General features: G+C 43.7%; 1 protein-coding gene across 1 annotated transcript in view; it reads right to left on the bottom strand.

The window, feature by feature from the left end:
• The window catches only part of anapc2 (anaphase promoting complex subunit 2), a 62,753-nt gene that overhangs the window by 6,155 nt on the left and 41,309 nt on the right, over positions 1–15,289 (bottom strand). Inside the window, exons 9-13 of the mRNA XM_067969515.1 lie at positions 11,337–11,412; positions 7,968–8,153; positions 6,596–6,725; positions 5,659–5,894; positions 4,558–4,793 (exon numbers count right to left, since the gene is read on the bottom strand). Coding sequence (XP_067825616.1) covers positions 4,581–4,793; positions 5,659–5,894; positions 6,596–6,725; positions 7,968–8,153; positions 11,337–11,412 — 841 coding nt within the window. The 3' untranslated portion in view covers positions 4,558–4,580. The remainder of the gene's footprint in view (positions 1–4,557; positions 4,794–5,658; positions 5,895–6,595; positions 6,726–7,967; positions 8,154–11,336; positions 11,413–15,289) is intronic.

The following is a 15,289-nucleotide window of genomic DNA, read 5'->3' as shown; positions in this document are numbered from 1 at the left end:
TGTATTTGGATTTTCAGAAGGCTTTCGATAAGGTCCCACACAGGAGGTCGGTGAACAAAGTTAGAGCACATGGAATTGGGGGTAATATACTGGCATGGATTGAGAATTGGTTAACAGAAAGAAGAGAGTAGGAATAAACGGGTCTTTTTCAGGTTGGCAGACTGTGACTGGGGTACCGCAGGGATTAGTGCTTGGGCCCCAGCTATTCACAATCTATATCAATGATTTGGATGAGGGGACCAAATGTAATATTTCCAAGTTTGCTGATGACACAAAACTGGGTGGGAATGTGAGTTGTGAGGAAGATGCAAAGAGGCTTCAAGGGGATATAGACAGGCTAAGTGAGTGGGCAAGAACATGGAATATAATGTGGAAAAATGTGAAGTTATCCACTTTGGTAGGAAAAACAGAAATGCAGAATATTTTTTAAATGGTGAGAGATTGGGAAATGTTGATGTTCAAAGGGACCTGGGCGACCTTGTACGTGAGTCACTGAAAGCTAACATGCAAGTGCAGCAAGCAGTTAGGAAGGCAAATAGTATGTTGGCCTTTATTACAAAATGTCTTACTGCAACTATATAGGGTCTTGGTGAGACCGCACCTGGAGTATTGTGTACAATTTTGGTCTCCTTACCAAAGGATATACTTGCCATAGAGGGAGTGCAATGAAGGTTCACCAGACTGATTCCTGGGATGGCGGGATTGTCATACGGGGGGAGATCGAGTAGACTCGGCCTGTATTCTCGAGAGTTTAGAAGAATGAGAGGTGATCTCATTGAAACATGCAAAATTCTTACAGGACTCGACAAGGTAGATGCAGGGAGGATATTTCCCCTGACTGGGGAGTCTAGAACCAGGGGTCACAGTCTCAGAATAAAGGGTAGGCCATTTAGGACTGAGATGAGGAGAAATTTATTCACTCAGAGGATGGTGAATCTTTGGAATTCTCTACCCCAGAGGGCTGTGGAGGCTCAGTCATTCTTCACGGAAGAGGACACAAATAACTTCCCAGAAATGCTAGGGAACCAAGGGACTAGTGAGAAGGAGGAATTAAAGGAAATTAGTATTAGTAAAACGATAGTGCTGGAGAAATTAATGGGACTGAAAGCCGATAAATCTGGCCTGATAATCTGCATCCCAGAGTACTAAAAGAGGTAGTCATGGAAATAGTGGATGCATTAGCTGTCATCTTCCAAAATTCTAGATTATGGAACAGTTCCTGCAGATTGGAGGGTGGCAAATGTAACCCCACTATTTAAAAAAGGAGGGAGAGAAAACAAGGAACTACAGACCGGTTAGCCTAACATCAGTAGTAGGGAAAATGTTAGCGTCTATTATAAAGGATGTGATAACAGGACATTTAGAAAATATCAATGGGAATAGACAAAGTCAACATGGATTTATGAAAGGGAAATTATGTTTGACAAACCTACTGGAGTTTTTTGAGGATGTAACTGGTAGAATAGATAAGGGAGAACCAGTGGATGTGGTTTATTTCATAAAGTCCCACATAAGAGGATGGTGTACAAAATTAAAGCACAAGGGATTGGGGGTAATATACTGGCATGGATTGAAAATTGGTTAAGAGACAGGAATCGGAGAGTAGGAATAAATGGGTCTTTTTTTGGGGTGGCAGGCGATGACTAGTGGGGTACCACAGGGATCAGTGCATGGGCCTCAGCTATTCACAATATATATCAATGATTTGGATGAGGGAACCAAATGTAATATTTCCAAGTTTGCTGATGACACAAAACTAGGTGAGATCGTGAGTTGTAAGGAGGATGCAAAGAGGCTTCAAGGTGATTTAGACAAGTTGAGTGAGTGGGCAAATACATGGCAGATGCAGTACAATGTGGATAAATGTGAAGTTATCCACTTTGGAAAGAAAAACAGAAAGGCAGAGTATTATTTTAAATGGGATAGATTGGGGAATGTTGATATACAAAGGGACCTGGGCGTCCTTGTACACCAGTCACTGAAAGCAAATATGCAGGTGCAGCAAGCAGTTAGGAAGGCAAATGGTATGTTGGCCTTCACTGCAAGAGGGTTTGAGTAAAGGAGCAAGGATGTCTTACTGCAGTTGTACAGGGCCTTGGTGAGACCACACCTGGAATATTGTGTGCAGTTTTGGTCTCCTTACCTAAGAAAGGATGTACTTGCCATAGAGAGAGTGCAGCGAAGGTTCATCAGACTGATTCCTGGGATGGCAGGACTGTCGTATGAGGAGAGATTGGGTCGACTTGGCTTGTATTCACTCGAGTTTAGAAGAATGAGAGGGGATCTCATTGAAACATATAAAATTCTGACAGGGCTAGATAGACTGGATGCAGGGAGGATGTTTCCCTTGGCTGGGGGGTCCAGAATGAGGGGTCAGGATACGGGGTAGGACATTTAGGACTGAGATGAGGTGAAATTTCTTCACTCAGAGGGTGGTAATCCTGTGGAATTCTCTACCACAGAAGGCTGTGGAGGCCAAGTCACTGAATATATTTAAGATGGAGCTAGATAGATTTCTAGACACAAAAGGCATCAAGGGGTACGGGGAGGGTGCGGGAATATGGTATTGTGATAGAGGATCAGCCATGATCATACTGAATGGCGAAGCAGGCTCGAAGGGCCGAATGGCCTACTCCTGCTCCTGTTTTCTATGTTTCTATTGAGTACATTCAAAACAGAGATCGATAGATTTCTAGATATTAGAGGCATCAAGTGATATGGGGATGGTGCAGGAAAACGGCGTTGATGTAGAAGATCAGCCACGATCTTGTTGAATGGCGGAGCAGGCTCGAGGGGCCGGATGGCCTACTCCTGGCTCCTAGTTCTTCTGTTCTTATATTCTAAAGCAAATAAATAGGGAAGTGAAGAGACATTCACTCTAGGAAGGAAGGGTGAAGGGAAAATAAAACCAAATCAGAGAGAGCCAATAGAGAAGATAGAAATAGATGAGGTTAATTTACAAATAAAAAAGAAATTAGCAAAAGGGGTAAAAAGAAATGAAAGAACTTGCATTTATATATCACCATTCACAACCTCCGGACATCCAAAAGCGCTTTACAGCCAATGAAGTACTTTTGAATTGTGGTCACTGTTGCAATGTAGGATCGCATGCAGAAGGAATAAAGGGAGTAGAGGACGAAAATCAAATCAACCCATTATAAACAGTGAAAAGACAGATAAATGAATGAGGTACTAAATTAAACAAGAAGAAACAAGGAAAAAGGAGTAATGTTAAATATAGGCAAATAAAATGTATTGCGATGCTCAGGGGGTGGGAAATAAACTGTAGGAATTGGAAGCAATCATATCACAGGAAGATAAAGATTTAACAGCACTAATAGAAACTTGGGTGCAAACTGGGCACAGCTGGAGTATGGTGTATCGTTTTAGGCACTACATTATAGGAAAGATGTTGAGGCAATAGAAAGGGTGCAGGACAGATTCACGAGGACGGTATGAAGAAATACAGATACAAAGAAAGATTTAAATTAGGGCTGTTTTCATTGGAATAGAAGAGGTTATGAGGAGATTACAGTTTAAAATTATGAAGAGATGGGACAGGGTAGATAGACTGTTCTCGGTGAGGGTCTTAGAACAGATACAAGTTTAAATGAAAGATTTAGGATGGAGAGCAGGAGAAATATCTTTTTTTTTACAGAGTTGTGAGGCTGTGGAATGTGGTCCTTCATTGAAGGGATGTTGTACGAAGGGACCCTAGAAACACAATCTATGTTGTTCAAGCACATTACAGACTCTAGCAGAAACTGGCTGCTGAAAGAATACACTACTTGCCCACTGGAACCATCATCCAAGTCAGGGGCATTATGTATGATCACCAAGGTTCCTTCGGGTATTTTTTTTAAAAGGCATTAGCCCTATATACTGGCTTCAGAAAAACAAGCTCATTGCCACTACCATTCTGTACCATTTTAGCAGATCCAGACTGTTTAGGGTCCTCTCAGTCCTTGGCAGTTAGCACTAACTTACAAATTGACTGCTTCTCACTGTCCAGTAACACGAGTAACAGCGAGTTTCTCTATACTGAGGGTGAAATAATCATTAACAACCAGCTGGTCAGGTTTGTAGGGAGTTGATTCCAATGCCTGGACTGTGTGTGCACTCCAGTGTGTTCCCAGCACCACAACCTGAGATTTCAAGGAATTGGCTCTTTGAAAAATCGCTGTCGTCATTTACATCTAAAATCTCCACTTTAAGATACAGGTCGAAACAATTTTCAATCACGACTTCCAAAGACAATACGCAAATAAGACTCAGCCCAGAAAGCTGTTGTCAATGCTTTCCATTACAAACAAAATCCCATTCTCTAAATTTATGACCAAATACTGCTTCCTGTGGTCTCTCATCGGAGGTTAATTATAACGGGAGACCTACCAGGCAGAACACTGCAGTCATACAAGCCGGGGGTCTCTCATCAGTCTGATATTTTACTGGACGTCAAGGCAGCCCAAGTTTCAATACTGCTGCTGCCCATCATTTTTTTTAAAAAATCGGGTGGAAACTCAGACATTCCAACCACACCAAAAGACATTAACTTACCTTTCTGGGCACAAGTCCTACATTCAGCAATTAGATTTGGGAAGCCGGTACACTCCGCCGGAGTAGACCAACTGGTGGTCCTTCACTTTCTTCTGTAAGAACGCCTGAAGCTCCTGCATGTCAATTTCTGCCATCACTGGCCCCGTCATCACAAACATCTTGAGCATGGTGTGAATACGCTCCAATGGTAGGCTCTCAAGATTGGTCAGCATTCCCTGGATGTACGTCCAGAAAAGCTGTGAAACACAACAGTCGTCTTTATTTAAAATGCACCAAAACACTTATGCAAGATTGGTCCCCACCCCTCCCCAAGGTGATGACTTATGCTGCAATGCAGTTCCATAGCAATGGGTATCACCCAGTACCTTTTTTTTTTATTCGTTCATGGGATGTGGGCATCACTGGCAAGGCCGGCATTTATTGCCCATCCCTAATTGCTCTTGAGAAGGTGGTGGTGAGCCGCCTTCTTGAACCGCTGCAGTCCGTGTGGCGAAGGTTCTCCCACAGTGCTGTTAGGAAGGGAGTTCCAGGATTTTGACCCAGCGACGATGAAGGAACGGCGATATATTTCCAAGTCGGGATGGCTTGTGACTTGGAGGGGAACGTGCAGGTGGTGTTGTTCCCATGTGCCTGCTGCCCTTGTCTTTCTCGGTGGTAGAGGTCGCGGGTTTGGGAGGTGCTGTCGAAGAAGCCGTGGCAAGTTGCTGCAGTGCATCCTGTGGATGGTGCACACCGCAGCCACGATGCGCCGGTGTTGGAGGGAGTGAATGTTTAGGGTGGTGGATGGGGTGCCAATCAAGCGGGCTATAGAAATGCAAGTCTTTTTCTTTCAGACATAAGGGGCATCAGAAACGTTTACAATCCTATTCTCACATGATGCTCACACATGCACAGGATCATGGATAACCGTCAACACTGGTGATATCATGATGGGTATTGATGGGCCCGACAGCCTTTTAATATGCTACGGTGTTCCTCAGGGAACGACTGAACGCGTCTAGTAAGGTATTTATCTTGATTATTTTAGCAAAAGATCTAATAATATCAAGTTACTTTGTATGCAATGCATTATAACGTAACCTACTAAAACAAAGGCTATACCTGTAATTCCTCCTCTTTCTGATCAGCCTGGGAAGCCATGGCAGAGTCTCCCTCCTCATCACTATCAATCAAAACCATTTTCTCCTGTTGATCCTTCTGTTCCTCCTCGATCACTGTAAATGTGTCCGTGGGATTCTCTTTTAGGACCCCCTGTTGCTGCCAAAGAGCAATCTTCCTTCTCAGGGCAATGACAGGAACTTTAAGTACATCACTGAGCTCGTCCAGAGTCCACGTACCTACAGAAGCACACACATTAAACAAGAACTCAACTAGCACATCCAGCGCATGAATCATTTCAGGTACTAAATCTCCTCGTTAGGGAGGGGAATCCTGACTATTATACAGCAATCTCACAGTGAGGACAGGATTGGGTTCAGCTGTGATGCCCATGCAGTTGCATAGCCTGCTGACACTTACTGTCCAGGCTCAGACCATTAAACATTGCCCCTTTTATCCAGGTTCTGGAGAGTGACCAATGCCGGTGAAATCATACTCCGACAAGGAATACAAATCTTCAGGAGAGGCGGAGATGGGAGAAAATTGGCGGAAAAAGGAGGAATAATAAAGCCGGTCCCTTTCTCAACTTCACCTTCCTGCAGACTCTAATGTGTTTCAATAGTCTTTCCTGGTAATTTATAATCACAAGTCTGTTATGTTGACAATGACCAGAGGGAGAAAAAAATAAAGGTGGAGGTGGAACGGAGTTTTCAACTAGTAGAATGGGGGAAAGGCACATATCACACAGAGTATGAATTTCTTAGACGGTACTGTGCCCCAGGTGTTCCCCCCAATACAGCATATTCCTATTTGTTCATCGAGGATAGCTGAATGATGAATATTATGTTTACGTTTAGTTGGAATAATGTTCCTGCAGTAGATTCAAACCTCTGAGGTGAAATCCTGTTTCATTCCCCACTAATCACACGGAGATACGTACTCTTTTGCTGGAAGTGCATAATAATGGCAGCATGAACGGGGGAAACAGACACAGACAACGTTCGATCTGCCAGCTCGATCTCCAGGTCTGCATTTCCCAGGTGAGGTTTCCAGTTCAACGATCTCATGGCCTGAAAGAGACGAGGCCATGTACTGAAATTAAGAGACCACAAGAGAGAAACCCCGATGACATTAGTCCTTAAAATCATCTCAGTTAGCAGCAACTAATCTGGCTCAGGGCTGCAGAGTAGTAGCATTACTCTATCACTGGAAAAAACAGCACTACCTCCAGCTAGGATCACCAACACCGGGAGGAATACAGGCTTTATAACAGCCCTCAAAAAACAATAATGCAAAGTTCTCTAAATGCTAGTCAGGGTTTCATGAAATCCTGGTTTTATTACATTGGCTATTTTTTATTGGATTGTGTTGGCAGAGGCAGTGTTCACCGTAAAGTATTAAAAAACCCACCAATCAGGTTCAAAATGCTCGCAATTTAACTTTTGCCCCTGTAGATTTCCAAAACAACAACTGTTGCTGTTGATTTCCTAAAGAATGTAAACTCAAACTTTAGAGCCTTTCATTGTGAAGCCCGCAATCTGGAAACAGGACAGTTTTAGGGAATAAGATCAATTGTTGGGCCTCTATCAAAACGAAAACCCAACTCACAATACAATTTATTATCTCCTTCTGTCAAACATCGTAACCTTGTACGTGTCTGCGATGCCTAAAATCGCCCTGCAGGGAATGACCAATTCAAACAAAAGATACCATGCCTCGACTGAGGGAAGGCACTGCGACAGAGTGTGAAACTGATCTAGTTTGTGAGGGAACAAGGTGAAGTAGAGTCACAGAGGAGGTCGTGCACCAGTGCGGTACAAATAAGTGTCAGAAATCCACTGCTGAGAAGCCCCGTGTGAGTGTGGTAGTGGACACAAGTTTACAAGTGCAATGTCCCACAATCACTTCCAGGCTTAAGTCAAGTGAAACAGGGATGCACCATATAGCAGTGACATCCTTCTCCACAGGGAATGACTGGTAGCAGAACCCTCCAGACATTCTTGTGCGCCGCTCGTGACAGAGCTCTAAGAGTAGCTCCAAGGGCTTACTCACCACCCACTGTTTAATCCAGGTCCTTGTCTGAGGGGCATTGGTAGAAAGACTTGCTCACTGTAAGACTGATTCTTACCTCCAGGGTGAGCAGTTACAGTCCTTGTAGGCCAGAGCGGCTGAAGGTTGCCCTTCTGTTGCAAGTCTAGTACTTCTGAGCCATGAAGAAGAGCTGTTTGCACATCCCATGTGCTCCGAGCTTAACCTGCAATGGGACTCTGTGGTCACTGAAGAAAGGCGTTTCATAAACACTCAATACTTACTTTTAACTTCTCATACTTCTTGGTATAAGCATCCATTGCTTCCTTCACTTCAGGAGGGAGCTCCAATTTCTCCTCTTTCAGCGGTGGCCAGAACTCACCAGACAGGATCATTGCATTCAGGTGTACGGGAGAGTCTTGGTCCTCCTCGTGAATATGGCTGTTTATCCGTCGGGAGTCTGCCACATCCTGCAGCATAAAACCCGAGGGTTAATCGGGTGTATTATTAAGGAGATCATCAGTAGTGCAGTGGTTATGGTACTGGACTACGCAAGTTCAAGTCTCACCTTGGCAGTTTTAGAATTTCAATTCAGTTTTTAAAAATCTAAAAATAAAAAGCTGGTATCAGTGAAAGTTATTCTGAAGCTGTCAGATTGTGGTTAAAAACCCAACTGATTCACTAGTGTCCTTTAGGGAAGGAAACCTGCCGTCCTTACGCGGTTTGGGCCTATATGTGACTCCAGTCCCACAAGAAAGTGGTTGACTCTTAACTGCCCTTTGAAGTGTCCCAGTGAGCCACTCAAACTGCTATGAACTCCCTCCCTAACAGCACTGTGGGAGCACCTTCACCACACGGACTGCAGCAGTTCAAGAAGGCTCACTACCATCTTCTCGGGGCAACTAGCGATGGACAATAAATGCTGGCCTTGCCAGCAATGCCCACATCCTGAGAAAGAATATTAAAAAAAGCTGACCACAATAAGCATCATGGGTGAAGACCACAGTTTATTGTGCCACAGCTGATAAAGTGAGATGAAAAGGTGGCATTCTGGTACGGCACGTCACAGCACCAAGATACTGTACAAGAGTGTGCCAAGATGCAGGTTAAAACCTGTAATTCTAAACGTGGCGAGTCTCCAGGCTCAATCATGCCATCAGGGAAGCATCAAGGGGAAGCACTTCTCTGTAGGGAAGGAGAGAGAGTGTCAATCTGCAAGTATGCTCATGCACGCTCCATCAGTTGGCTAAAGAGCCAGACCAAGACTTGGAGCAAGTTGCATACCCACCCTCTCAGCCAGGGAATGATACGTGGCACAAAGAAACCTGTAAAAGGGAAAGGGAAAAATACAAACAGTTGACTTCTGAATGAACACCTGTGTTTAATTTTAGAACTTTAGAAAAATGGATGAAGGTTCTCACTCCCATGTAGACTGCACTTTCTCATCACTCCTGTACCACACAATTGCAAGGCTGTTAGCTGAGTTTATGAGACTCTATCAGAGCAGTGAGTCATAAACAGCATCATTGCAGGAGTAAGCCTTCTTGGGCTGCCCTTTTAAACTGAATAAACTAGCTCTAAAATTAGTTTAAATCTTCACTGAGCCCCATGTTCAGCAAATTACACTCAATGTGTGATAGCTGAGTGTAGGTTAGCTCCATAAGTCTGCAGCTTGACAGCCTAATATGTAGCTAGAAGTTGATTGACGAGGGATGGTATAAAGCAACAAGTGCCATTTTAACAGTGGTTTAAACTGCCACTCCAATCACGATATTTACAATGTTACATAGAATCAGAAAATGCACAGGTCAGTCAGTATGTGAAAAAGAAAAGCAAGTCACCTGTTCATTTCATAATCCTGAAGACCTCTATGAGGTCACCTCTTAACCTTCTCAGCCTTAAATTCTCATGTCTCCTCTTCACAAAGGTAACTCCTCATCCTTGTAACATCCAAGTGAACATACATTGCATTGACCCATTGCTTTAATATCCTTCTTATAATGAATGTCCAAAACTGTACATAATACTCCAACTGCAGCCTAACTAATGCTCTTGTACAAGTTCAACATTATCTCATTTTTTTGCATGCTATGCCTCCAGATGCAAAACTAAGGATTCCATTTGTCATTTTAGAGCCTTATCTACTTGCGCAGCCACCTTAAATGACCTCTGCGTCAGCTTTGGCTCAGTGGTAGCACTCTCATATCTGAGGCAGAGAGTGTTCTAGTCCCACTCAAAATTTGAGCGCAGACTGTAGGCTGACACTCCAGTGTGGTAATGAGAGAGTGCTGCATTGTCAGAGGTGCCGTCTTTCGGATGAGACTTTAAACCGAGACCCGATGTGCTGTCTCAGGTGGACATAAAAGTACTATTTACTTCTCAGTTCTATTTCGAAGAAGAGCAGGGGAGTTCTCCCTGGTATCCTGGCCAATATTTATCCCTCAACTAACATCACGAAAACAGATTATCTGGTCATTATCACAACGCCGTTTGTGGTATCTTGCTGTGTGTGAATTAGCTGCCACATTTTCCTACATTACAACAGTGATTTCAAAAGTGCTTCATTGGTTGTAAGCCGCTCTGGGTCGTCCTGAGGTCGTGAAAGGCACTATATAAATGCAAGTTCTTTCTTTCACTCTGTTGTTGCATTTTGGATGAAAAGATTCCACTCAACCTCCCTTCGCAGTAACTTGCCAATTTTTTGTTTGCCCCCCAGTATTTGCCCTCCGCCACCATGAACAATCTACCTAGACCAGTTTTGTCAACTTTCATAATATTAAAAAACTTAACTTGAAATCATTTCAAAGTCTTCCCTCTTCCAAAGAAAACAAGCTCAACTTCCTTAATCATCCTTCAAAACTTAAAAAATCATCATCTTCATTGCTCATTTTTCAAGGGCAGTAATACTCTTGCTATAATTAGGTGGTCGGAACTACACAGTACTCCAGCTAGGGATTCATGGAATAGGGTATAATACAAGGTGAGCATATAAATTTAAATTAGTGAAAATTTAAAACAGAGCCTAAAAAACTCTTCACTCTGAAGGTGGTTAAAGTTTGGAAGATAGCGGAATTGAAGACAGTAAGGGAGTTCAAAATGCAGCTGACTGCAATGCTGTGTGAGCGGACATACCAGGGCCAAGAATGGCCTCTTCTCATCCTGGACTTTTTTCTCATATTCTTGTAACAAAGAAAACGAGCTGCATCAGTACAGGGCAGTGTTCCATTCCAGCTCCTAGGAAGTAGAAGTCCATAGCAGAAAACTGCCCATAGTCCAATACTGACGAGGCACAGGGTGCAGTGGGGATACTCTTAAACATGCTGTGGTATTATAGCGGGAACAATACCATATTTAAACCATTCTTCAACAGGGAGTCCTCAAAGGAAAATATTCTATTCACTGGCATGAAACGCTATCGCCTCGAGTTTATTTATCCGAATTATAAAGATTTAAGCAACTTCAAATAAAAATAAATTCCAGGGAACTTTTCCCAAATTTTCTTTCCACATTTTTCAATGGCCACAATTTAATTCACATTAGAATCAAATCACACAAGAGAATGGCATAAAAACAAAACCACAGTGCAAATTCATCTATGGTTTTATGCTGATGATAACATTAAACCACTATAACTCCCAGTCATTCCCACTGACCTTTAACATGACCTCACAGAAGTGCATCTGTGCCTCTCCAAAGCGTAGCTTCAGCAGCTCCAGGTTTCGGATCTCCCTGCAGAGAAGCAGTCACATCAGATTGACCACTCATGAATAATCTGGATTATCACAGCACAAAAGATTTCTGAAGAGCCAGAAGAGGTGGTGACTCAACCAATTCCCACAGAAACAAAATGGTCAACAGGAAGAACCTCACAAACATAGTCATTAGCTGAAAAAAGACTTGAAACAGCCGTATGGCTTTAACGTGGCAATGAGGTAGCCTTTAAACATTCTCAGTGCAATAATTTTACATTGAACTTAAACACAGGAAGTATTTGATAGAAGTACATTGTTGCAGTAAAAACAATATTACTAATATTACTTTCCTCATTTGCAAGTGTTATATGATTGTGTTGCTGAATTTTCACCACTGAAATAGGAGCAAGTGGTAGCATTCCCGCCTCTGAGTCAGAAGGTGCAAGCTGTGAACCCCACACCAAACAGTCCTGGGGAGTGGAGACCGGAGCTCCAACTCTGAATTCTGGGTTGACATCCAGCGAGATACTCGTGTTCAGTGGGTGTGGGCGGTTCCCCCTCATCACATGGGTTGTGGGAGCCCATAAAACCCTCCGGCAGTAATCATCATATCCGTATAAAGATGGTTACAGCCATGGAAGGAGTATTCATGTTATGGGCTGTCAAACTGTTAATCAGCCTGCAAATCCTTCCACTACTTCATAGCCTTCTCCAAGGGGAGAGTGTGAAGATACAAAAACAACGACAACCTCTGAAATTAAAAAATTAAACAGCTGGGTTTGCCTCTCTGGCTTAAGTGTGGCAGAGCCGGACTGCAGCCCACCCAATGGACTCAGCACTGGAAACTTGCCGTTGGTCGATGGGGGCATATTACGCCAGGATTTACACAGCTACAGCAGTTTAAAGGGGTAGGTATCATCAGGAACTGCGCAGACACAATGGAAAGATGTGGCCCTAGCACTAAGTATCACCTCCATGACCCCCAGTGTAGCGAGGAGTTTAGTGACCGTAACAAATCAGCAAAGAAAATTCAGCTGCACTATTCGAGAATCCATAGCACGAAGCAGGTTTGCTACTTACTATCACTTTCAAGAGATCACCATTAATATCATCGAGGGTCCGCAGGGCTCTTTATACCCCCAAACTTTCTTCACTCACGTGCATGCAGCTCACATGGTATATCACAGCTTGTTTCATGCACCTGTCATCTGACTTCTGATGCCTGGGTCTGACTGTGTCTCATGGCAATAAGGGGGCATTCTCATTTTTTGTAAGAACAACATTTATAACACAAGGCAGGGATTGGCCAGTTGCCACCCAAACTCAAGGCTATTTGTCCCCAACGAGGAGGAAGCAGTGAAGCTCCTGGAGAGGCAGTCAGTGGATTATGTTGGAGATGGAGATATCGGAGGGCAAGCGCTAGCTGCAGGTTCATCATGACATTCTGCTTCTGTGGAGTGGAACTTGAACCCACAACCTTCTGAATCAGAGGCGAGAGTACTATCACTGAGCCGAGGCTCAGGTTGGCAGGTTGTAAACTAGTGGGGTGCCTCAAGGATCGGTACTTGGGCCTCGGCTATTTACAATCTATATTAATGACTTAGATGAAGGGACCAAGTGTAATGTATCCAAGTTTGCTGATGATACAAAGCTAGGTGGGAAAGTAAGCTGTGAGGAGGACACAAAGAGTCTGCAAAGGGATATAGACAGGTTAAGTGAGTGGGCAAGAAGATGGCAGATGGAGTATAATGTGGGGAAATGAGGTTATTCACTTTGGTAGGAAGAATAAAAAAGAGTAATATTTTTCAAATGGTGAGAAACTATTAAATGTTGGTGTTGACAGACTTGGGTGGCCCCGTACAAGAAACACAAAAAGTTAGCATGCAGGTACAGCAGGCAATTAGGAAAGCAAATGGCATGTTGGCCTTTATTGTAAGGGGGTTGGAGTACAAGAGTAAGGAAGTCTTACTACAATTGTACAGGGCTTCACCTGGAGTACTGCGTACAGTTTTGGTCTCCTTACCTAAGGAAGGATGTACTTGCCTTGGAGGTGGTACAACGAAGGTTCACTAGATTAATTCCTGGGGTGAGAGGGTTGACCTATGAGGAGAGGTTGAGTAGAATGGGCTTATTCTCTCTGGAGTTTAGAAGGATGAGAGGTGATCTCACTGGAACATATAAGATTATGAGGGAGCTTGACAGGGTAGATGCTGAGGGATTGTTTCCCCTGGCTGGAGAGTTTAGAAGTAGAGTGCTTAGTCTCAGGATAAGGGGTCGGCCATTCAAGACTGAGATGAGGAGGAATTTCTTCACGCAGAGGGTTGTGAATCTTTGGAATTCTCTACCACAGAGGGCTGTGGATGCTGAGTCATTGAATTTTTTTAAGGCTGACATGGATACATTTTTGGACTCTAGGGGAATCAAGGGGATTTTTTTTCCACACCACCTGAGGAAGGAGGAAGCCTCCGAAAGCTTGTGGAATTTAAAATAAATTTGTTGGACTATAACTTGGTGTTGTAAAATTGTTTACAATTGTCAACCCCAGCCCATCACCGGCATCTCCACATCTTGAATAGGATAGACACAGCTCTGATGAGTTTTAGCTGCAGCAGAATTTCATTCTGCTGTTAGTGACTAACAGTGGAGTTCCACTTTAACATTCAAACTATTGCATTTTTAAACAACAACACATTTATATAGCATCTTTAACGTAGTAAAACATCGCAGGGCACTTCACAGGAGCGATTATCAAACAAAGTTTGACACCGAGCCTCATAAAGAGATATTAGGACAGGGGACCAAAAGCTTGGTCAAAGAGGTCAGTTTTTAAGGAGAATAAAGAGGCGGAGAGGTTTAGAGAGGGAATTCCAGAGCTTAGGGACTAGGCAGCTGAAGGCACGGCCGTCGGTGATGGAGCGATTAAAATCGGGGATGTGCAAGAGGCCAGAATTGGAGGAGCACAGAGATCTCAGAGGGTTGTAGGGCTGGAGGAGGTTACGAAGATAGGGAGATAAAGACTGCAGTTGTTACACCAGGTGAGGACTGGACTCAAATCTCAGTCATAACTGACAGTTATAGTTAGCTTTCTCTACTAAGCAAGTTTCATTACCCACAATCAAGTGATTGAATTGCCTGTAGATGTACGTGATCTGAGAGGAAGCAAAATCTCTCTGGGCTACATCTAACAAAGCTTCCTGTGTATCATCCAGTTGACTTTAAAAGAGACATCATGGAAACCTGTTTGCAGGAGATGGTAGGCAAAATTGTCCTCTGGTTCACTACTCAATTTTGGGAGGTATTTTGGTAGATGGGACCTGTTACACCAGATCCCCCATCTCTTGTACTGCTGCATGGGCATTCTGGCCCTGCCTTCTTTTCTGCCACATGTGCAGATCCCTGAAAGGACATGCAGGAGGGCACACAAATGCTGCTATCCTGAGAGTAGCATTCTGTGACCGCATTTCTCCCGTGCCACTAGTTATGTGTCAGCCTTACATAAGAACTTGGAGCAGGAGTAGGCCATACGGTCCCTCGAGCCTGATCCGCCATTTAATCAGATCATGGCTGATCTTCGACCTCAACTCCACTTTCCCGCCCGATCCCCTTGATTCCCCTAGAGTCCAAAAATGTATCCATGTCAGCCTTAAAAAAAATTCAATGACTCAGCATCCACAGCCCTCTGTGGTAGAGAATTCCAAAGATTCACAACCCTCTGCGTGAAGAAATTCCTCCTCATCTCAGTCTTGAATGGCCGACCCCTTATCCTGAGACTAAGCACTCTACTTCTAAACTCTCCAGCCAGGGGAAACAATCCCTCAGCATCTACCCTGTCAAGCTCCCTCAGAATCTTATGTTCCAGTGAGATCACCTCTCATCCTTCTAAACTCCAGAGAGAATAAGCCCATTCTACTCAA

Source organism: Heptranchias perlo, chromosome 31, assembly GCF_035084215.1.
Source record: "Heptranchias perlo isolate sHepPer1 chromosome 31, sHepPer1.hap1, whole genome shotgun sequence".
Taxonomy (NCBI): Eukaryota; Metazoa; Chordata; class Chondrichthyes; order Hexanchiformes; family Hexanchidae; genus Heptranchias; species Heptranchias perlo.
This window is presented reverse-complemented; position numbering and strand designations above follow the sequence as displayed.